Here is a 23564-nt window from a genome sequence, read left to right as displayed (position 1 = left end):
AAATCCGCACATAGTCGATCAATAATATCTAGTCTATGTTGTGCAATATTGGTGTCAACTTTTAGATATATCTTCAGGTATAATAGGCGTAGGTGAGGCCTGTCTTAAATTCTAATTTATCTAAAAAACTTCGCATAAAGCACAAAGTACTCACCATCTTGCTTGACAGTGTTGCCAAGTGGGCCGCAACTCGCGAACCACACGAACAGAATCCACCTCAGCATGAGCCCGCGGCGCAACTCGGGCTGGTTGTGGAAGTGCCTGACCGTGGGTTCCGCCCGCGGCGACATGGCTGTGAGACCATTGATCCGTTCACATCGTATACCTGAAGAAGAAAATACTAATCGAGGAAAAGAAATGGTAGAAAAGAATGCAATTGGAAAATGTTCATGAAATTGAGCATTATATGAACAAAAATAAAAAAAAAAATTGTTTCCCAATCAACATTTTGTTAACGTAAACTTAAGACTAGAACTAAGATTAAACAAAAGCTACATATTAATGTGTTGAAGTGGAATCTTGGAACCAGAATTCTTAAATCTTGGAACCCTACAATTATTTTCTTCTCTAAATAAGATAAAGGTGTAATAACACGCCCTTATTTTGATAACACGCTGTGATATGAGATAGAGGACCTACTGTTATTTATTATGAACATTTAACCTCTGAAAACGCACATTAAGTTAACTATTACTACGTTACAATAACTTTAGACTAAGCTTTAAAATTAAGCTGGTTTTATAATGACTGCATCAAAATACTCCACAAAAGATTTTGGTGATTATTGACCAACTCTATTATAGAAACTGCATTGCTCCACACATTATTCCAGACTAAGACCAATAAACAACAGTTCTATGCCCTCAACTCCGAACAAACGAACGTGCTTTATCGACCTTCGACCTTAATAAATCAAAATGCTAAAACAGATCCGTAGATAAGCCGCCTTTTAAGACATCACTGATTCCTATCCAAGTTCCAAGCCATAAAACATTGGGTGCACGAAAAATAGGTTTTTGTTTGATCACAAATTTCTCCTGTTATTAATTTTCCAATGTTGATTCAAGTAAGGATAGGGAGTGGTAAAATTTGTAACGGAATTTTTCACGATTCGGTCTCGACTATCTGAAAATTGGGTCGGTATTGGCCTGAAAATGTGTAGAGTTCTGTTTTGCCAGCCAATATAACCTAACACTTGTACCGGATGTTTCGTGAAAACTGCTGAAAGTGAAAGTGGTGAATTATTTTTCGGTGCATCTGAAAATACCGATTTTCACCGAACGATTGATACTGATTGAAATAATATATCTTGAACAGTTTACTGCGAATGATGTATTGTTCTAGTATAGTGTTCAGTACTTAAACTTTTTGTCTGATCTCTTCTTTTTGGCCCTCACTTACAAGTAAGTAGCATATAAGGAAAAAGAAAGAAATGAGCAAGAAATAACTACAGTAAATCTTTAGTTAATATAAGACATTAAATAGGTGAATTAATAAATATATAACATAACATTTAACAGATTACATAAAATATATTTTCTGTATAAATGAATAAATAAATAAATATAAATAATTTTATGTGTCGACAAAACGCTATTGTTTTAACCGACATTTATTTAAAATTTAGAAAACTAGTTATAAATCTGTAGCCTTCAGAATTCAATCCCTACGGGAATAGAAACATTCTATACTCGTAGAAGTAAGTTTGTTGTGCGGAACAACAGTTTGGTGCGGAAATCGACCTGCAAGCTCTGTTTCCTGAGTTATCCTCACTGCTGGAACAAGTATCTTGATTATTTACTACTTTGTTCGCTGTTGTTGTAGTGCTATCGTTTGTTGAATTGTAAAATGTATTGTAGAGATAGGACTGGATTTTATCTTAGTAATTAGAGATTAAGAATTGAGAAAAATGATTTGATAATAAATTTTGGAAAATGAAATGAAATTCTTTTTTGTTATTTTTTTAAGGAAATTTCTGAAGACAGACATAGAAGAAGTTTTGGAAACAATCTTGTACATAAGTAAGGAAGGTTTCTTGAAAATAATATTTTTTTTGTCTATTGCTAAAAAGTATGTAATCCTAAATATTATTTAGGTTTGTTTTTAATATGGTCTTATTACTCCAGTGTGTTCGAAATTAGACTCAGAAGAGATTAACCATAGCAAAGGATATAATTAGTATAAATATGCAAGTAAAAGTTATCATTGTAGAACGCAGCGGATTCGTACGCATATAATTTACTTAACAAGCCACAGATGGACTCCAGTTGTCCTGATTTAGTGAATGCAATCCCGATCTCGCGGGATCCCGATCTCGCGAGATCCCGTGTATTTTTTCGGGATCAATCCCGAAGCATAATATGACGAGATCCCGTTCGGGATTGTCGGAGAGGGCATTTTCAGCAGCTGGCTACATTGCAATAGACTTAAGATGCCGATTAGAAGCTCGTACTATAGAAACACTTTGTATTTTAAGAGGCTACTTTCAAAATGCCATGTGATTACTTTTTATTTTAATCTCCTGGAGCTACACCTACTTTTTTGATTATGTTCATGTTATTACACCTGTTAATTATGTTACGTTGTTAGTAATATTGAAAAATCAAGGCTTTTATTTTCTTTCAAATAATAATTTATTGCATTCACCACACTATCACACACATATTACATTAAACAAGCCGTTCGAATTGTATTATTTTTACTAACTAGATGGGATCCCGAAAATCTCGGGATCCCGCGGGATTGATATTTCTGATCGCGAGGGATCTCGAGTTGACGATCTCGAGTCGGGATTGCATTCCCTATCCTGATTATTGTAATTTTAGTAACGACATACTTATTATAATACTGTCATATTTTGTAAGTGGCAAACAGGTGGTGCGAGATAATTATAACAACCTTCGTTTTGAAAGGGTCTATAAAACATTACTCTACTCCAATTACGAACACTAGTTCGTAATTGCCAATTCTAACGACATACTACCGATCTTACTAATTACTAATCGCGAATGTTCAGATTAGTAATGTTATTTTATGTATGTTCCTTTTGAAACTGTATATGAGTTAAAAAAAGATAAAACTCTGTTTAAATAGATTTTACACCTCATTTATTATGAAGACGGCAAATTAACATATAATTAATTACTGTTTATTGCTATTATAAGTGCGAAAGTTTTGTCTGTTACTATTATTTTTATTATATTCAGTTTATTACTATTATAAGTGCAAATTAAAAGCATCAATATCCGATCGACCGTATCGATTTGACATTAATATTAAAGCTATAACTTTAATTGCACCCAATATATTTCCAACTTACCAAATGGCTAACTCCAGATTATTTAAAATTAGACTCTACGTATTACTCTAACTAGGTTGCATTTTGTAAAACATGCTACATTCATAATAGCTACAAAAATCATCCAGCCGATACACAGAACATTCTTTCATGAACCGATCACAAGGATCCAAGGAGTGGAACAGTTTCCCAATGACCTACAAAAGCACGCACGCCCTGAAATTTATTACCATAATAGTAATATGATTGAACACATCGTGATCGTAATTTTGAACGTGGTTCAATGTCTAATAACGTTATTTTTGTTCCACCAATAAGGTGATCGCGTGACGGGGGTAGATTCTCAACAACTTTACTTCTACACGTTAGGTAAACTTTATCTTAATGCAATAAGGTTGATTTTCCAATAGCAAAAGATGTTCGATTGTTCTAAAAGTTGGTCGTATAGTGAGTTATCGTGTTGCCATTGTCTGGAATGTCACACTGATCGAGTGTTTTATTCTTTACTGGAATTTTAGTGGATCGAATTAGACAGAGTAAGTTTAATGTTCATGAAGGAAATGTACTTGTTCGGTTTTGTTGAAGAAATGGTAAAAGCTTTTATTCGAGTAGAAAACGTAGCGGATTAAATTATACTGAGATTTATTGTAACAAGTAAGTTACAATGTAAATGTAATTTTGTCGATTTTATCGAGAGGAACAAGACGATACACTATTTATATCTTATAAGGCGTACTTTTTGCATTCATTAGTAAGTGGTCAGCCTCATGTTCATGTCAAACTTAATTATTTTGAAGTAAAAAGAGTAATATTATTACTAAAAAAAAAATTGGGTAAAGTTTTTAGGTGCGCTGAATTATTTCCTTCAGATTAAGACGCTCTTCGTGATCTATGGTATAACAATAAAACATGTATTAATGATAAACAAAAATGGTAAACATATGCTCCTAAGAGGTAAACGAAGAACTACTAACAATAATTTCAGTAGCTAAAAGCATGATGAAGCAACACAGCTTATTCTTTTTCCCAGTGATATTAATATCTGAAAGTAAACATTAATCCAAACAATGCATCTGAATTAAATATAAGGCATGATTTAAAACACTATACAAATTGAAATTCTGTAGTGCAGTATCACTGCAAAGTGCAATCTGAAATAGCGATATAAATTATGTATGAAGTAAAAAACATGAAATCTGGATTGAAAAAAGAACTGAGGATTTTTAAATAAGTATCTAAGGAGAGATTGTGAAACTACTAGTGGCTGTAGAATGATAAAATGTAGATAGTAACATTTAAATAATAGAAACTTGGTTAAGATGAATGAAATCATAACACATCGGCTGTATTTTTGTCACCTATTTGGTAACAATTTTTTGGTGATACGGTTAATCTAATTCCATACGAGTATCTTGAGCCATTTTGAATCCGTATACCGCGCGTTTAATAAACAAATATTCACTGCATATTATCAAAAGATAAAACGCACTTCGTTACGATTACGTCCTTGTAGTCTTAGTTATAAAAGTACATTTATGTACAATTTTTACACTATTTATAGACATAAGTGTGTTTTTTTTTTGTTTTCCCGAAAAAAGCTCGAAACCATAAAAGGCCTCTAGCAACAAACCTTACATCCTTCGATTTTGTATCCACATCATACAAACGTGTAGGTACCTATTTTTGTTATAACTTCAATCATTTCAAGTACGTTTTGATATATCAATTTATTCCGCTTCATAATTTCTAAACACATCTTTTAAAATGCTCCATATAATGCAAGAATCGGGTTCGAACTGACAACCATACCGTTCTCAAGAGTGATTGTTCAGATTTCAACAAAAAATGTTGACAAAAAGCCGACCGCATTTCTACACTGCTTTATAACTTAATTGGTTTTTAAAACGCACCTTGCGTTTTTATAAAGGGCTACAATATTTGGATGCTACTACACAATGCACTATTTTTAAACTTTGAAATGCGTGAGAAACGACGAATCTTCCTCGAAACGGGACTTTTTTGCAAATAGCCAGATCATACATACATATACCCATTTATTATTCCATTGAGCATATATAGTGAGAGACCTATTAATGTAGCTGGCTACTCATACAAACTTATTTTTCTTTGATACACCTCATTAGCTTATACATTTTGTCGTACATACCTACGGATTACGACTTCTAACCGAAATTCTTATTCTTAACAACACCATTTAAAATCTAAAAATCTTATAAAAGAACTTTCTTAGAACATTTTAACTATAGATACAAAATGTTACAACAACATTTTTCCAGCTTACAGTTGACAGCAAAGTTGCGGCTACCATTTACGATGTCAACCATATGTCATGTCTGTAGGCAATGAACATTATGCGCAATCAAGATTATTGATGTCTAATTTTATTGATGTATTGCCTCCATGTAAAAGTATTTTTAGACCGACAAAGAGCATGCCTTTGAATGTTAGCTAATGTACTTTCTGCGTTATTGGTGTGGAAATGATGGCTGATTTTTGGTAATGGTACCATTAAAGACAGCTTTTTATCTATAGCTTCTGCCTGCCACTTTGTGCGAGTTATAATACGTGATAAGCTGTTTTTAGTGAAGTAATTTTGTGTGTTAATCCAGGTTGTAAAGTACAGATATGTTAAATTTAATCAAAATCTATTAAGTAACAAAAATACATCCCTGAATTTTGACAAATAACAGCATTTGCAAAAAAAACAAACGCATTTAACTATTAGAATTTGCAAAAAAAATTGCTATAATTTTCATTACACTACGCGTTTATATTAAGGCTATATTTCTAAGATATACATATGACTCTATGTCAAGCAAAATAATCAAACCGCTAAATCATTCTTTATTTTTAAAAATCTTAGAATATTATAATCGTGGTGAAAGGACCAAATTAGCAGCCAACTCGTACTACAATCACGACAAGTTACTCCTTCAAGCCTCATAATAAACACGATCGATGAACAAGGGCCTCTCTTGGGACGTCGCTATAATCATCCGGTTGGTGATCGCTCTGGGCCTGTTTGTGCCAGATGCTATTGTGATGAAGGATAACATTGTTACGTCACGGACTATTGTCGTGTCTTGAACTGAGGTTAGAAGTCAAGTGATTGGTTCACTAGTGGCGTAAGATCAAGGTACCCCCTTTCCGAGCTAGTGGTAGATAATTGTAACGACTATCATAAGTGTCAATATTTGTAGCGCAATTCTGTATAATCTGTACTGTCGAGTATCGATAATTTGTTAGAATGTACTGCCAAAATTGTTACTACGACGCCCGTTAGAGGCGCTGATCAGTACCTCGATTCTCTACTACTATCGACTACCGACAACCGCACTGTCATCGAGAAATTTTGTATGAAAATCTGATCAGCGCCTCTGACGGGTGTCGTAGGAAACATTTTGGCAGTACATTCCAAATGTCGAATGTCGATAGCTAGCCGGTTGTCGGTAGTCGATAGTGGTAGAGAATCGAGGTACAGATTTTCATACAAAATTTCTCGATGACAAACCGGTTTTCGGTAGTCGATAGTAGTAAAGAATCGAGCTATTAATCTAAATTAATAAATGACTTGATTTTCATCGGTTATCACGTACGTCAGTTGACAAATATTTGGAAGCCGCTTTGCTGTACATTGCTTTTTCCCAAGGATTTGAGTGATTAACTTTAGGTCAAAGCACCAATGTATTAAATAGTGGCCATCAACTTGTCATTTGAGATACGTGATATGCATAGTGGTTTGATCTTAACAAGGCATTAATTATTTGGTGGTTTGGGATTGCGCGTAGCGAAAATTGGACGAAAATAAATCTTTTTCTCTAATAAAAATTCAATCTAGTATATACTGTTATAAGTAAGATTTCCTAACTTTAAATACTTGACGGTGTCACTGTGTAGTGTTGAGTCTTAGTGTTACTCTAAAATCATAATCATCAACACTATCATCAGCGTTTATCGATCTACTACAGCACATACACGTAATTCTTTAATATATAAATCTATTCAGTAAAATTCTCCATTACACCTGTCAATATATTAATATAATCTCTCACTATAATCAAAATATTTATCCGGAAAATGCTAAACAAATTCTTTAGCGTTATTAACTCTGCCTACTTAATTTATATTTATGACGATACTTCAAAAGCACCTGTCCACACTTCTAAACATGACGTCTATAATTACATTAACAGCTTAAACTTTAAAACATTGACTTATTTGAATAAAAATATCACACGACCGTAATGAAATTATGACTCGTTTATTTTACTTCGGGCATCTTCCCACAGATGTTCGAAGCATCCAAACAGTTGTATTTCATTCTCAATCAGCTTACAAATTAACATATATACAGTTAATATAATAAAATCTATATAAATATATCTATACTTATATTATAAAGCTGAAGAGTTTGTTTGTTTGTTTGAACGCGCTAATTTCAGGAACTACTGGTCCGATTTGATAAATTCTTTGTGCTAGATAGCCCATTTATCGAGGCTATAGGCTATATATCATTACGCTACGACCAAAGAGAGCAGAGTATCAGTAAAAAATGTTACAAAAACGGTGAAAAATTTCACTCATTCACTCTTAAGTCTTATGTGACGCAAGTGAAGTTGCGCGGCTCAGCTAGTTAACATATATACAGTTAATATAATAAAATCTATATAAATAAACAATAAAGCTGTCTGTCTATAATCCTCGTGATTCATACCGAACCGGTCCGTTGCACCTTTAAAGTCGAGCGTTAGTTCGACCATAGGCAGGTGTTTCATTCCTGTCGTGTTTTTTACTTTTTCGTTTATTGAAAATTTACGAGTGTCTATTGTGACGGTATTTGGAATTCGTTTTTGGTTTTTCGAAACTTTCTCATAGTTCAACCATCACTGTTGCTCTGTGTTATACATCCATACAATTGTTAAATGTACATGTAGTTTAGAAACTGGAGTATACCTGGAGAGACTATTATTATGTTCAGCATGCGTATTATGTACCGCAGTTAACAACTAGTGTACGTCGATTTGATAACCACTTTGCATTACATTGCAGCTTCGATGGAACATATTACTAACCATAATTTTAGAAAAGAAACAATATACAGAAAAGTAGCCACAAAACTGATGTCAATAGCCCCCGATAACCCCCCAGGACTGTCCACTGAATTTAGCACCAATTTTAATATCAGTTCTACTGTTACTAACCAATTTTGGCTTTACCTTTACATTTCTGTTTCAATGGGTTGCTATATATTACCAGCCGACAAAGGTACAGATAGAAGCTATCTCACATTAATTATACCACACACAAATTCCAGCACATTTAATCGCAAATGCAAGGCTTAATTTCAATTGACAGTCTAATTACGTGCAAATCTATTGAGCTGTTTATACACCGGGTTATTCATTAGCAATTGATCATAGAACACCGATGTAGATGCCTAGTCACGAGTTCACGACCGACAGTACTAGACTCTATTGTTATTCTAGCGAAATACGCATTAGAATATTTATTAAGATTATAGCTTCCGCCGCTTGGTTACGACAATGGAATTTGCGAAAAATCACAGTGAGAAATGATACAAATGTAATTTCATTTGATTTGCGCAATGATTTTTTGCGCAAGTCATATTTTGGGCGGTTGTATTTTATGATTACATCTATGCAATTGGTTTTTCAAGTTATTAAATTTGTAAATTAATTGTTAATTATGGTATTTTATTTTACAAAATCAGAAATATGATTATTTTGTGCATTGTTAACATGCCTTTATTATTCGACAAAAAATAATAAATAGTTATTTATTTTACCGCGAAATGTGCAAGCCAAACCACAATATTGTTTGCGCAATATTATCAAAAATTCCCACATCTAAACATCCATTACAAACAAACTGACTAATACTAAACCGCATATAATATTTCAGATAAAATCTACTCACGATGCTACTTGCCTTTTACAGACGATAATAAATTAAAGTACCTTAGTGTATGCAAATAGATATTGTATTAGAATATTGGCACAGCTCCATTATTTTATGAGGAAGTTTAGCCTTTGTTTATGCTGCATTTATAATATGAATTTATTCCCGTGGTTATAGGTACTATCGAACCAACTGATTCATGACCCATTTTGCCGATAATTCGCTTGACACCGTCAAAACAGTAAGAATTTCGTCTCTATCGTCAAAGTTGCACTTAGGACATTTTAAACATGCATACGACTGTGTCTACGACTACATACAACTTTGACCTTTGTTATTACAGTGCGTAGATACGTTTTCGATAAATCACTCTTAATTTGAATGTAGAATGTAAATAGTCTAAACTCTTTTCACTACGAAAAAACCTATTTGTGTCAAATATCAAATAGCACGTCATTTAGAAATCTGTGAAACGATTAGGGTAACCATTACAGTCATTGCCCATCATACAGTGATTGCCAATGTTAAGGAATAATACTTTTATTTTAATTCCTAAAGTAACCAGTTCAAATGAATTGCGATATATGTCATTTTTAGAATATTGGTAACATTTTTAATTCATAGAACTCATGTCCGACGTTTGTGCGACAGGCGTGTAGTTCGAAAAGAAAAAGTAAAAGTTTGTTGCAATATTTGTTAAGGATAACACATTTGAATTAACAGTATTCGCTAGTATTTATGGTTTTTAAGTGTTTTATATTGAATTAGTATAAAGTTATTGAAACAAAGGACTGATGTTCTTTTAGAAAGAATATTTAAGTTGCGTTTATAATAGAGTTTATGTCAATGTTTTACTAAATAAAGACACTATTGACCAAAATTGTGTATCAATTCCTTAACCGGGTAATAACTATGCTGGTTACCCTATATTATTTAATTTTTATAGTTACATTATTTCCTATAATGGCCGAATAAACCATGCCCTGAGTGGGTATCGAACCCACTCATGACGCGTCGCAGTCGTAACATCAACCCACTACGCCACGGAGCCTGTTGAAAACGGTAGCAAAGCATTATTGTATTGGCGCACAAAGATTTGTCGCAATAATGACAGATAACAAATTCATTACCAAGGAAACGAAAGGTTCAAGCCAATTTCGACCTACGCGTATATAGACGCGTTTTAGAAAATGAGCACATGGTGGGTCATGATTCAGTTTGTTCGATAGTACCTATTGAAGTTATATACGAAGGTATATTGACTGGATAAGAGAAGACCGGTTTCTAACCAACTCTTATTATGATGACTAAATCACTCTTGTTTCGATGATTGAGTAATGGATAGGTAGAATTATCTATACAACGATTTAATAATAGAATTTAACATGCCTTACAAAAAGCAGTTAAGAAAGAGACAAAAATAATTAAATGCGGAATGTTCCTATCAAAATATTGTTATAAAAAACAAAAGCATTATACAACATTTGCTGAATCAATATCGGGTCTTCATTTTTTGATTGATGGATAACCTAAAATATGAATTTCTAAGCTACCGTACAAATAAACTACAAACTGCATATACAGCTAAAAACCAAACAAACAAACGGACACCTTGTTATCATGTATAACAAACAGCTGTCAATCTTGCATCTCTTTCTAACATCCCTCTTTCAAAACGCAATAAAGAAATTCATTACAGTGAAAAAAAGGGCAGGTTTTATTGCACATAGTGCAGTGGGGACTCCATTCGTTTGGAAATAAGTCGGTCAAACCGGTCACGTGGACAAATGAAGATGTGTATGGATAGAGTTGTAGGACTATGTGGGTAGATTTATTTGTTGAGAAAAACTATGGTTTAGTTGAGTTTTGAGATTTCAGCAGTGGAGAATTTCTGTGATCTGTATCTCGATTTCTACTACTATCGGTTACCAACAACCGGCTAGTCATCGAGAAATTTTGTATGAAAATCTGGTCAGCGCCTCTAATGGGCGTCATAGGAACTATTTTGGCTGTACATTTAAAATGTCCAACAATTGATACTCGAAATTACCGACTGTAAAAAATTGTGGTACTGGGTAGTGTGATTGCATATCGCGAGGTTTCAAATTCGATACCCGGGTTGGGCGCAATCGTGTTGAGATTTCATTGATATTGCAAATAGTTGCCCGGCAAATTATGGCAACAAGATCGCCCCCTATTATATTTTGATTGGATTTTTCATTTGATTGGGCAACTCACACACGGTCATTTGATTTTAAACTAGGCAGAGCTTGTACTAACATTATTAACATTAACAACCAGGCTCAGAACCGATACTCGTGCTCATCACACAAATATTTGTCCCGATTGATTCGAACCGACCATATTAGCCACTGCGCCAAACGTGAAACTAAGATATATACATATGTATATTAAAAAGCAAAGCAGGATGCACAAGCATGGGGATATAAGTAAAACAATATGATTTTTTACAGTCCATTAAATTTATATGAATATGAAATGGTAGAAAAATCGTGGCAAGATAGGTTAATGATAGTACAGAAATATTGAACACAAGTGAATACGAATGAATGGCGTAAACGAGAAGTTTCTGCTGAAAGCTGTGAATGATGACGATGAATTTTATTTATTTCACTTTTATGTTTTCAGCAAAATTGGTATAAATATTGACACGCAAATTCTGACAGATATGTTTTATAGCTTCATGTAAATTTCAAAAGTGTGTTACCATTAATTTAAGAGAAACGTTATTTCCAGGATAGTACTGAACATTTACTAATGTAAATAAAATAAAAAACGACTCTATCGCGATTTTGTGATTTTCTATCACTTCAAAAAGCGTTTGGTTCGAAAGGGACTTCAGTAGCCCATTTCTCTACCACTATCGAATACTCGATAGCAGCAACCGGCTAGCTATCAAAAAAATTTGAATAAAAATCCGATCAGCGCCTCTAACGGACACCATAGAAACTATTTTTGCAGCAAATTTTAAATATCAAACTCTCGATACTCGATGGCTCCAATTGTAGAGGATTGCGCTACAGCTTATGATATAAAGAATTTTCAAAATGCAGTGAGCAGTAATGATCACTAAATTAAATAGAAGATAGAAACCACTGACCGAATAAACTTTAAACTCCAAGCTACAGACAGCTGAAAGTTCTTAGCAAAAAGAGCAGTAAAACTTTTTCCAATCTAAGCATTCAGGCCAGTTGAGCTGTCCTTGTGATCAGTAGACCATTGAGGCTTTAATAGCACACTATTGCATTATACAGCTGGCCGAAGATCGACGGAAACGAACGGAAACAGCCGAGAGCTGATTGAATATTGTGGTCGGGTTTAGAAAGGATTAAGTTTAATTTATTGCTTGTGGAAGTTGGGTTTTAGAAAAGGGCTTTGTTTATGTCTTAGTGTTATAAATATTTTTTCGTGTACCGGAACTAAAGTCAGTCCTAAAAAGATTGAGTTGTCCGACATATTATACTCGTAGGTACTAACACAATGTACTCAATCAATATGAATAGACGTCGGTGAATATTATGAAAATTTAAAAAAAAATATTAATATAAACGGGACTAAATATGCATTCTCCCAGCAGATATTTTTTGTGGAGTATTTTCCAACAGTTAGTGGTTTTTAAATAAGAAGTTTTCCCTGTATAATGTCAGTAGATAAAATATGTAGCTAATGATATTGTGTTTTCACATTGTTACTATCTTTGAAAAAAGATTTACCCGGAGTTATAGCAATGTGTGAGCATTATGTATTCATAAAAGACATGTCTCATATCTTTATACATAATTAATTCTTCTGTAAGTTTGTATGTCACTGAACTTCTCTTAAACGACTGGACCGATTTTGATGAAATTTTTTGTGTGTGTTCAAGGGGATCTGAGAATGGTTTAGATTCACAATTTTGTCCACCGGACAATGTAAAAAAGTTTAAAATTTTCAAATTAAAGACGTGTAGACAGGGCAACGTCTGTCGGGTCCGCTAGTATGTATATGAATCTTGATATCTTACTGTACATTTATAGTACAAAAATTACAACAACTGCGTTCGAAGCATCGTCACGTATAAAACTATTTGATTGTACGACAATCAAAACTTTACAATTGAAGATAAAAGGATTATCTTTAGAACAACGTTTTAATTTATTTGTATGAAACTTTTCAAATATTTCACTTCGAAATTGTTTTAACTTTTAATCGATTTTAGAAAAGTAATTTTAGTGATTGTTATTTTGAACTTTTGAATTTTTGTGTTTTATTTGGAATTGATTAAATTTCGTTAGTTCAAATAACTACCATTTAATAAGAAAGTTACACATAGGTATTTCGAATTAATCTGTACTTACATAAAAGCGACGTATATTTGTTACCACTAAATAGATATGATTACAATTTTGTAGGAATATTACCTGGGTTGGACAAATAGTCTTGCATGTTTGACAAACTAATAACGAAATTTTGCTCCAGTTTTATTTCGATGAATTCACGTACAAACACAAGAACATTATGATGGACTATTTTTTTCCTGCGTAGACCAAAACAATATTGATATATTTATGTTATTGTTATAAGGACTGACTGACTGCCTTTGTGGCGCAGTCGATAGTGTGGCTAGTGTCGGGTTCAACTCCAGGGCCGGGCAATAAGTACAATTGGTCTTTCCAAAACTATATTACGATATTGCTTATAGTAGCTCTGAGTTTAGTGAAGTGTCCGCTAAATGGCAATAGGTCCGCCCCCTATTAACAATGTCAGTCCCATGTGGACTGACATTGTTAATAGCGAAACGTGGGTTTACTTCAGCCACCTCTGCCTGCGTTGTAAAATAACAAGCTTGATATTATGTATGTAATAGGACTACGGACTATACATTAAAACAATTTATAGTACGACTATTGAAATCAATCAGTAGGTCATAGAGCCACAATGATAAGAGAACGTCGTCCGAGATGTCGTAGAGATCAGTTCCACGGAAGGAATATATGGGTCGGAGTAATCAATTGCAATTATTATAAACGATGTTATTATTGTCACATGCATTTAAAGGAGAGCACAGATTCCTTAAATTATGAGTTACTGAAGATGACTCATGATACAATATGGATGGTAGATGTACAATAGTTAGCGTGGAGGCACTCAAAACACCAGACATCTTGGATATATTGTGCCTACCTGCTTTTATGGATTATTGCAAAAAGAGACGAACAGAAATCATTGGTTTTAGTTTACCATGTACCTAATAGAATTTGCTACTACTGATACAAAATAAAGCTGTGATTTTACACAAAAAAATATTTTTATTCTTCCCTCTATATTAGGTCGGGGAAAAAGTCTTTTCGCATTGTAGTATGTATGAATTTGTAATAAAATATTTTCTCTACACAATAAAGCTCGATATTTGGGTACCTCACGAGCTCACTGAAAGAAAACTAATGAACCGTGTACTCATTTGTGATTCTTGAAGCCAAAGAGATTTTATTACAACTTCATGCATACCATAATGCGAAAAGACTTTTTCCCCGACCTAATATTGACAAAAGGCAGTCAAAACTAACTATATTCCCATTTCCTATATACGTTTTATTCCCAGTACTTCGGCCTCTAGCCTTAAGCGTAACGTTCCGTTTATAGAATAGTCTCCCGAGGGAGCCTGTGTCCGTCCGCGAACTCAAACGGCGTATTGATTAATTTACTATACCGTATTATTTCTGTTCAAATTGTTCACATGTTTCATTGCCTTTTTGATTTAGATACGTATCGAGTGGAAGTAGAATAGACAGGTTAACGATATCTTTATAAAATACATTCGAACATTTACAACTATATAAAGGCAGGAAAATATTTTGCAAGATTCTTGGTCAGATTCACAGTTTAGGTATAGGTGTGAGGTAGCCTTTCTGCTAGATGAAGTGTCAGTCAATTTATGTAATATATGTATGTATGTATGTATGTAATATAATAATCAACAGTCAAATTTCATTTCGTATAAGCTTTCTTATAGGCATGCAGAAGCGATGGGACCGAGCCTTTATCCTACTATTGGTATAAATTATAATTTGTAAAAATGGATGTGTGTAGGACTTTTTAGCCCGGGAAATCTAGTCGCGCGTCACGTGAGGAACCTAGTATAGTTATAAAACTGAACAAAAAAATTACTATTGTCGAGTTAGTTGTTGTAGTGTTAGCTGTCGACACATGTAACTTTGAAACAGTCAATGCCAAGATTTGAAAATTCTACTCATTCGCGTGAGATTTTACTATTCAACGTCAAAATACTTTTACTATTCAACGATTACTGCTTTTACATCCATACAAAATTATATTAAAAAAGCATCTAATGGTGTACCAAACACGGAGCGTATTGCCCGCCCCTATCAAAGTAAAGTGCTTGGAACAAATCAATTTAGATCCGACTACTTGTTACAACATCGACTGATATCTTGTAGTGTGGAGAATCAATCAGTTTATTGTGATGATGTGAACTTTTGATGGGGTTCTCGTGCATTGTCTGCTGGGCGTAATATTGAAATATTTACTTTTTAAATACCACTCCCACGATAAAAAAGCTCTGCGTGCAGAGACTATATACCATATAGGCCTAATATATTTATGATGACTCTTCGTACTGAGTACCTATAAATGAACATAGACACAAAATCAAATCAATCATTAATTTCGGTAAAGTACACAGATAAAGTACACAGATACACAGACACTTACGATTGACAATAACGTGGTAAGTCCGCCAGTTTGGAAGTTGGACCAGTAAGACGAAAGAAGATCCTTTCTTCATCCAATAACTTTAAATAAAACATAATCTTATTCCTTAACTTATATGTTATATATACTTATATGATATAACTTCTCTGTTTTTTTTACAAGGCTTTTCAGCTGCTATGTTTCTCTGTATGCCTAGTTAGATTATATTAAAAAACCAAGTTTCATCAAGAATTTTGAACCATCATTGCAGAAAATTTTATAACAATCGATTCAACAGTTTAGCCGTGAAACAGTTACAGGCAGCAAGACAACTTTCTCATTTATAAGTAAGGGATTGTAAACCAAACAAAACTAAACCAAAGGTTTAATTTTAGAAAATGAATCGCACATTTTAGTGTTGTGGGTCGTCACGTGACTGTGACAGATATCAACCGGGACGCGAGACGCAACTGCGACCGTACGTCAATCAAACCAGCAGACTGAGGGATGACAAATTGTATTGGAGAAAACGAATTATCAAAAACTTTTTATTGTTGAGCGAAAATGAAAATGTTTTGTTTGGGTTTCCTTCGGTTCTTGTTGGTTTTGTAAAGAGTTAGAAAAGGTTTATTAAAAATAAAGGCCTTACTTTTGGATTGATTTTTATACGTGACAAATATTTTCAGTTCTTTATTCTTCTATGCTATAAATAAATAGGTATATCAAGTAGCTAGATTTTCAGAGTCAATTACTGATACAATTACAAAAAAAAATACTGTCATAAAAAGTTTTTATGACAGTATTTTTTTGTTTTCTCCAAAATGTAAGCAATAGTTTTGCGAAACTTTATGAAAGACAAATATCGGTGTAGCAGCTAAGAAGTAAAAACTTAACTGACAGTTAGAATATCGGTTACAGTGATTAAAGTTTTCTAATATGAATTTAGGGGTTAATAATAATAATTTATGGACCACAATGCCCAAAATTTCTCAACGGTACCACCGACAATGATATTTATTTGTTTCTGTACAAAATAAAGCAGGGGTCTACAGCGTATCAAATCCACGTTCTCATCAACTAATAGTAGTGTAATGCTATTGTCAACGGAATCTATTGTTCGCAATACATTGCTATACTTAGGCTGACCGCACAATAGCGATTGAACGACTAGTCGTCGTTAAGACGAGCCGCTTCTCAAGGGATATGAATGTCAATGGTTTTTGTTGAATATGCTCTAGTTGTGCTTTTAATATTATGCAATATTATACTCTCTTTATCGCAAAGCGAATGTTCGTTTGTGGCAAGCAGGGAGACCGTATGGTACATCAGTAATCTTTTTTAATTAAAGCGACTTGAACCTTATTTTATGAAGACTTCTCAATTCGGGCGGTGTATGTTTTTTTGTACCTATATTACCGAGCATTTTGATACGATTTAAATTTAAAATTAAAGAATTTAATTCAAAGAATAAGTATTTGATTACCCAGTTCTATCTAAACAATTATAAATAAATGTTGAATTACTTTTTTGGTTACAGCTCTTTTATTGGTGTTGGGATTTGAATAGTTATATGGCTAATGAAGACGAAATTGACGAATAATTTGTAAGATTAGGTCAGAACCACGAACAAAGGTCTCTTAGAAATATAGTCTATAAAAATTCTTGAGAATATTTGACATTAGATGTTAATAAATAAAATTCGCAATTTTCAATCGTGAATGTGCACAAACCCTTATTGTTAATATCAGTATACATTTAGTTTGTTTGTTCCGTTGTTTGTGTAAGGGTCTCCTGAATGTTCGATTTTATTACCACTAAATACCGCCCTTACATTCGTGTTGTGTGAGTGTTACTTTGAATCAGTAGAGATGAATGTGTCGTTCTAAACAAAGTATTTTACGGCAGATACGTGTGTGTTACGTATTAGAAATGTGAAATAAAAATTGTACGTTTTCTTGGTATTATAGTATCTGATCATACGTATTATACGTTATATTATTAAGTCCGCAACCCGCAATTGGCCAGCGTGGTGGACTCAAGGCCTGACCCCTACATCATTACGGGAGGAGACCCTTGCCCAGCAGTGGGACATTAATGGGTTAAATTTATTTATTATATTATTATGCCTGTTATACCTGCAAGTGTAGGTAAAGGTGTATGAAACACACCCACGTTTCGCTGTTGACAATGTTAGTCTCATGTAATGTGGGGGCGAGCATATTCCCATATGCCGGGCACGTTAATAAACTCCAGGCTATATATTTTTCTATACTAATATTATAAAGCTGAACAGTTTGTTTGTTTGAACGCGCTAATCTCAGGAAATACCGGTTCACATTGAAAAAATATTTTTGTCTTCAATAAACAATTTATCGAGGAAGGCTTTAGTCTATATAACATCACGCTGCAACAAAATTATGATCCATTCTCTCTGATGTGACGCAAGCGAAGTTGCGCGGGTCAACTAGTAGAAAATATTCTTTCATTAGTAACGACTAGAAGCATTTTACCCGACCGGGTAATCGTAACCGATACCACTTATTCACCAACTCAGACCACAGAAGAAGACTAATAAATTAAATAAACATATTCTAAGTGACACCAATATTTTTGTAAAGTAAAACCAGGATATTATCTGTATTCTCAAAACATTACGTTTATTAAAGGTATAACGTTTCCCATGATTTATAGTCTGGTTTAGTATCTCAATATTTATAGTAACCCATGGTGTCTGTTGCAGTTATAGTATGTTCATACCGCAGATACTTTATGGGGAGCAACAAACAAACTCTTAAGTAATGTTCTGTTTTTTATTCAAGTCAAAACGGCTAAAAGTATTTGGATAACATTTAATAGTTAACATTACATCCCGGGACTCAGTTTTTGTTGCTGGAGTCATTTTCCATTATAAGGCCATTCAAATAATAAATAATGCTAATTATAGTTCACCGACGACTGCAAATATACCGGATAGACGTTAGAAGGTGTACAAAATCTAGAATTTATTTACCCACAAACCTATACAGAGGACGGTAGCTTGTTTGCTATTGTTACTTTATTTTGGAGTTGAGGACGTAACATTTAATTATTAACTGGAATTATTTATTATACTCAAAGTACATTGTTCATGCTCTTTACTAAGTTGTCGGGCTATAGAAACTACAGTTAGACCTCTATAAACCATAGTAAGTGTAGCCATATAATTATCATGGGAACATATCGAATGATTTTATTGAGGAATCTATTTATAGCGTGGCTGTAAATTATTGACGAACAAGTTAACATTAATGACTTGAGAATAAAATCTACGTTATTTTTGAAGAGACGAGTTTAAACATCTTCGTCATGCTGTACTTTTTGTATGCCATGGAATAGTATCGTCTTCATATCGAAAATTTGATATGATAGACTATTTTTGTATCTAATATTTTTATGTCGCTAGCGTTTGTATTAGTTGATTCGAACATTGTCATCGTAGTCTCAGGTTTGGATTCAGTTGAGGCCACACAGAAAAGCTGTTAGTAAGATTTTTTTTTTGCCAAATTTTCATTAGATGCTAAATACTGGAATGTAGGCTCGTCGATTCGTTCAGTAAATCCGTTTAAATACTAGGCAAAACATCCAGCTCTGTCTCCAAATGCCCATGACAAAACTCATCAATGCTTTTTGAAATTTCGAGACTAAATTTTCACTTAATGACATAGGATTTTTAGTAGCAGTCAGAAGCCCTAACTTCGGGTGTGCTAGGTGTGCTAGCTTTACCATGAAAAAATAACTAGTTCAAAGAGACATTTTTTACAAATTCAAAACACGTTTGCTTGAACTAATGGACACCCGTGTATGTGCAATGTAGGTGAGTCCACTTGTATGAAAGTTGACCTCGCTTTAGTTTTGAAGGTAAAAGGGCCCTTTCAAATGCAGTTTTAGGGTTCACGCATTTTCTACTACTTTGTTAGTACTTTGGGGGAAACGTGAATTTAAATTTTAGAATTAGTACTGTGGGTCTGAAACTTTAGTTAAAAATTAATTAATTTGAGATGTATTGTATGTTGTAAACTGCTATCGAAGAAAAAGGTTTCGAGTGTTATGTTTGTATTTAAGACCCTTCTCCTCGCGCATTCTTGGAGGAGACTCTTGTCTAGCTGTGGGGCAGTTTATTAGTTAATTTTTGTGCGGAGGAAATCACCAAAAAATGGTTTTGGATATGCAAATCCTTTTTTCTATTAGAAGGTATTTATACTAGATTTACCTATTGTCTAGGTCCTAAACTATAGCAATACAGATTTTTCTAACTGACTTTAAAAAAAGACGTTCTTAATTCTTAGATAAATAATATTATATATGTATGTTTAAGTTTACCGATCTCAGGCAGAGGCCGCTTGTGTTTTTAAAGCGAATCGGTAGTCTGAAAAGGTACCTAGGTTAAAGGTAAAAACTCAGCAAAAACATTTGTGCTATCTATGCAGATTGGACAACTAGAGCCGGGGTTTAGGAAGTCAAATTGTAGGAAAGAAAATTGGTTTTCGTGTCGTTTCATTTCAGGTGGAGAAAGTAATACGTGTAAGTGAAATTATTTGAGGATCTTTATTAATAAAGAATTGTTAGGTCAGTTTGTGAAGTATGGGGTGAGTTTGTATGACTCCAAGGCTAACACTACCTATAGGTATACGGTACTAAAAATTACGAAAATCGCAGCAGTGATTTAGCCGTGCTAGGACAAACAGATAGACAGACATACAAAAGTGTGTCTCAAATACGTATGTATTATATACAAATGTTAGCATTAATAGATAAAATTTGTATAGTTACTAGGGAATGCGTAGGTAGTCCCCAGATGGATTTATATTATGCATAGAAAACAGAAGTGTTTAAAAAATCCAGAAAAGAACTGACTGAACTAACTTTTACCAAACCTATTTTTATAACAAACAGTATATACAACCAAATATATTGCTAGTATTTTATATTTATTCCAACTCATCACAATATAGCATCATCGACATTAACCCCGGTTCACACGAGCGTGTCCGTTACATTAATAGTCGACACGATGTCACTAATTCAATACGAAGTTACACGCATCGTTTACTCAAACATTTTTTATCTAAAGCCCTAGCTTGACACGTGCTGTGTGTACCCAACCTTATATTAGTTCAACTTAAAATCAACCTTATGCCGTATGACATAGAGTTGATATTTGAAGATGGGTTTGTTATTAACTGTTTAGTACAAAAATGACAGCCAGACGTCCTTTTTTCGCATGATTTGTTAGGGTTAAATATTTGAAAAGTGATTGATTAGGTATATGCAAGTTGCAAGGGGTGCCTTTAATGTCTGGTGGGGACATCGCGGGAATATAACAATATTACAAACATTATTTTTAAATTTTTGGTATCGTTAATGGTCAATTTAGTTCATTTTATCGTATGGCTAGTGGTTAACTTACTGTCAGCATAGTTCAAGCCTTCCGAAAGGGCTTTGCTTAACGACTTTGCTTATGATAAATGTACAATGTGTTCACGTGCCCTACAGAAGTAGTCCCTTAGTGTCAAAGATGTTCAAACTTTTCGATGGTATGATTCGCTACGATGATGATCACCAATGGCTGAAGTTCTATTAAGACCTTTATCAGAAAATAGTGATGCTCGACTTGCGGGGACACTGCCGTGCCCTCAGATGATTATATTAAATATAAATGACTTATGTTTTACATCAGAAAATTGCAAACTAATTAAGGTCCTAATAAGCCTAGTAGCATTGATAGTTGTAGCAATCAAAAAATTACAAGATTTCGTGTACAATTTTGAGCCGTAATAATCAAGCTACGTTTAAATACAAACTAACAACCTCTTAATATCAAATCCCACGGGAAATAAAAAGCAAACATCCTAACAATAATAAATATCGAGCACTTGAACGCAACTAGCAACCTGTTCTTTCAAAATAAAAGAGCCACTCGATCAACTCACGCGCATTCATACAAATAAACGAATGAAACTGGCTTTATTATACAGCCTTTAGTAGCTTCAGATGTACAAGAATGGATTTATTCGGTCAGTGAATATCTAGTCGACTTATTATTTTAAATACTGTTTTTAAAGTTGGGATTACATAATCGTTGTAACTTATTTTCTGCTGTAAAACAACTCCGTTTTGTTATAAGATTTATAATTATTTGGAAGATGAAAAATGTTAAGTCTTATCTGAGACCGGGAATTACCAGGTATGACACCTAGACGTGCAATTGTGTAATAGAATAAAATTTAACGTTACTTTGTTTTGAAACGAAAGATTTTATAAAAATTTAACGCAATATTAAACCAAAGCACAATAACATTGTACAATACACGATATTGTGCTGTATAATCTATATTATTGATCATCAACGAGCAGTCTAATTAAAAGTCAGGTGTTATTTTTTTGTTAATATTTTGTACTTTTCTGATCACTTTCAATTTAATCATATCAAATCGCGAGCCACGTTACTTTGCCATATTATCTCAGCATTTACTACATCTGTTTGTCTCTACTGTATTTTGATTATTGATATTAACTACAAAACTAATATAACTAGGAGACAGAAAAAATATATGAACATCATAGCCATAATCCATAATAGTTATAAACTTAATGTAATGTCCATTTACATTAAGTTTATAACTTCAACTATTGTATAAAAAAACCTGTACTACAAAAACTCATTCAAAAATCAAACTCGAAGCTACTTCCATACAAACCAAGTTATAATTCGTATGAAACTCGCGAGATCAACAGGCATCGATGCCCTTCATTGTTGTGGAACCCGTTCATAACTTCCGTACAGTCTCTTGTTATTATTTTTACTATTTCTTTGGTTAGCCGTTGATGAGTTTTGTTAGTTCGAATGACTGTTTGATTTGTATTATTGAGTAGCTGAACGGCCAGTTTTGTTCCTGTCTTATACAGCCTATGTAAGTCTATGTCGGAGGCACGTGAAATTGTGGGTCCTGTACCACAATTCTCTATAGTCGGTACTGTCGAGTTTCGAGAGTTTGACATTTAAAATGTACTGTCAAAAGAGTTCAAACGGAGCCCGGTAGAGGTGCTAAACAGATTTTCGTGTAAAATTTATCAATAACTAGCCGGTTCTCGGTAGTTGATAGTAGAAGAGAATCGAGCTATTAATTGTCATTTCCAAAGATCTTCGAAAGTCGTTACCAGAAGTAAAAAGCTTGAAAGTCTGATAACCAGTCTTATTTAAAGGTACCGTGTAACTGGGTTGTGGAGGTCCGATAGACAGTCGTTCCATGTAAGATACTAAGCTGATGTTAACTGTTAGTCTGGCATGTAAACTATATTACGGCAGTTTCATGAAACTTATCCGTACTAATACTATAAACTAGCTGACCTACGTTCTACAAAGTTTTCTGTTTTCCCTATATCAGCCACTAATTTAGGGGCAAATTTTTAACAAGCCTACGATTGCCTTCGGGTTTTCAACTACCTCTATCCTAAATTGTAATCAAAACCTTTTTATCAAAGCATGTAGCAGTAAGCTTAGACTAGTATATGTACATGCAAAAATCTATTTTGTAATCGTTCGTATAGACATACGATTAAACTACTGAACTGATAT

The 23564-nt window shown here is 33.7% G+C and overlaps 1 protein-coding gene across 2 annotated transcripts in view; it reads right to left on the bottom strand.

Annotated features, from left to right (window-relative positions):
* Positions 1-23564, bottom strand: part of LOC142972776 (uncharacterized) — a 116879-nt gene that overhangs the window by 87093 nt on the left and 6222 nt on the right. For both annotated transcript variants that reach the window (XM_076114059.1, XM_076114060.1), the window contains exon 2: positions 155-325. In XM_076114059.1, coding sequence (XP_075970174.1) covers positions 155-290 — 136 coding nt within the window. In that variant the 5' untranslated portion in view covers positions 291-325. The remainder of the gene's footprint in view (positions 1-154; positions 326-23564) is intronic.

This window comes from Anticarsia gemmatalis, chromosome 5 (assembly GCF_050436995.1).
Source record: "Anticarsia gemmatalis isolate Benzon Research Colony breed Stoneville strain chromosome 5, ilAntGemm2 primary, whole genome shotgun sequence".
Taxonomy (NCBI): Eukaryota; Metazoa; Arthropoda; class Insecta; order Lepidoptera; family Erebidae; genus Anticarsia; species Anticarsia gemmatalis.
This window is presented reverse-complemented; position numbering and strand designations above follow the sequence as displayed.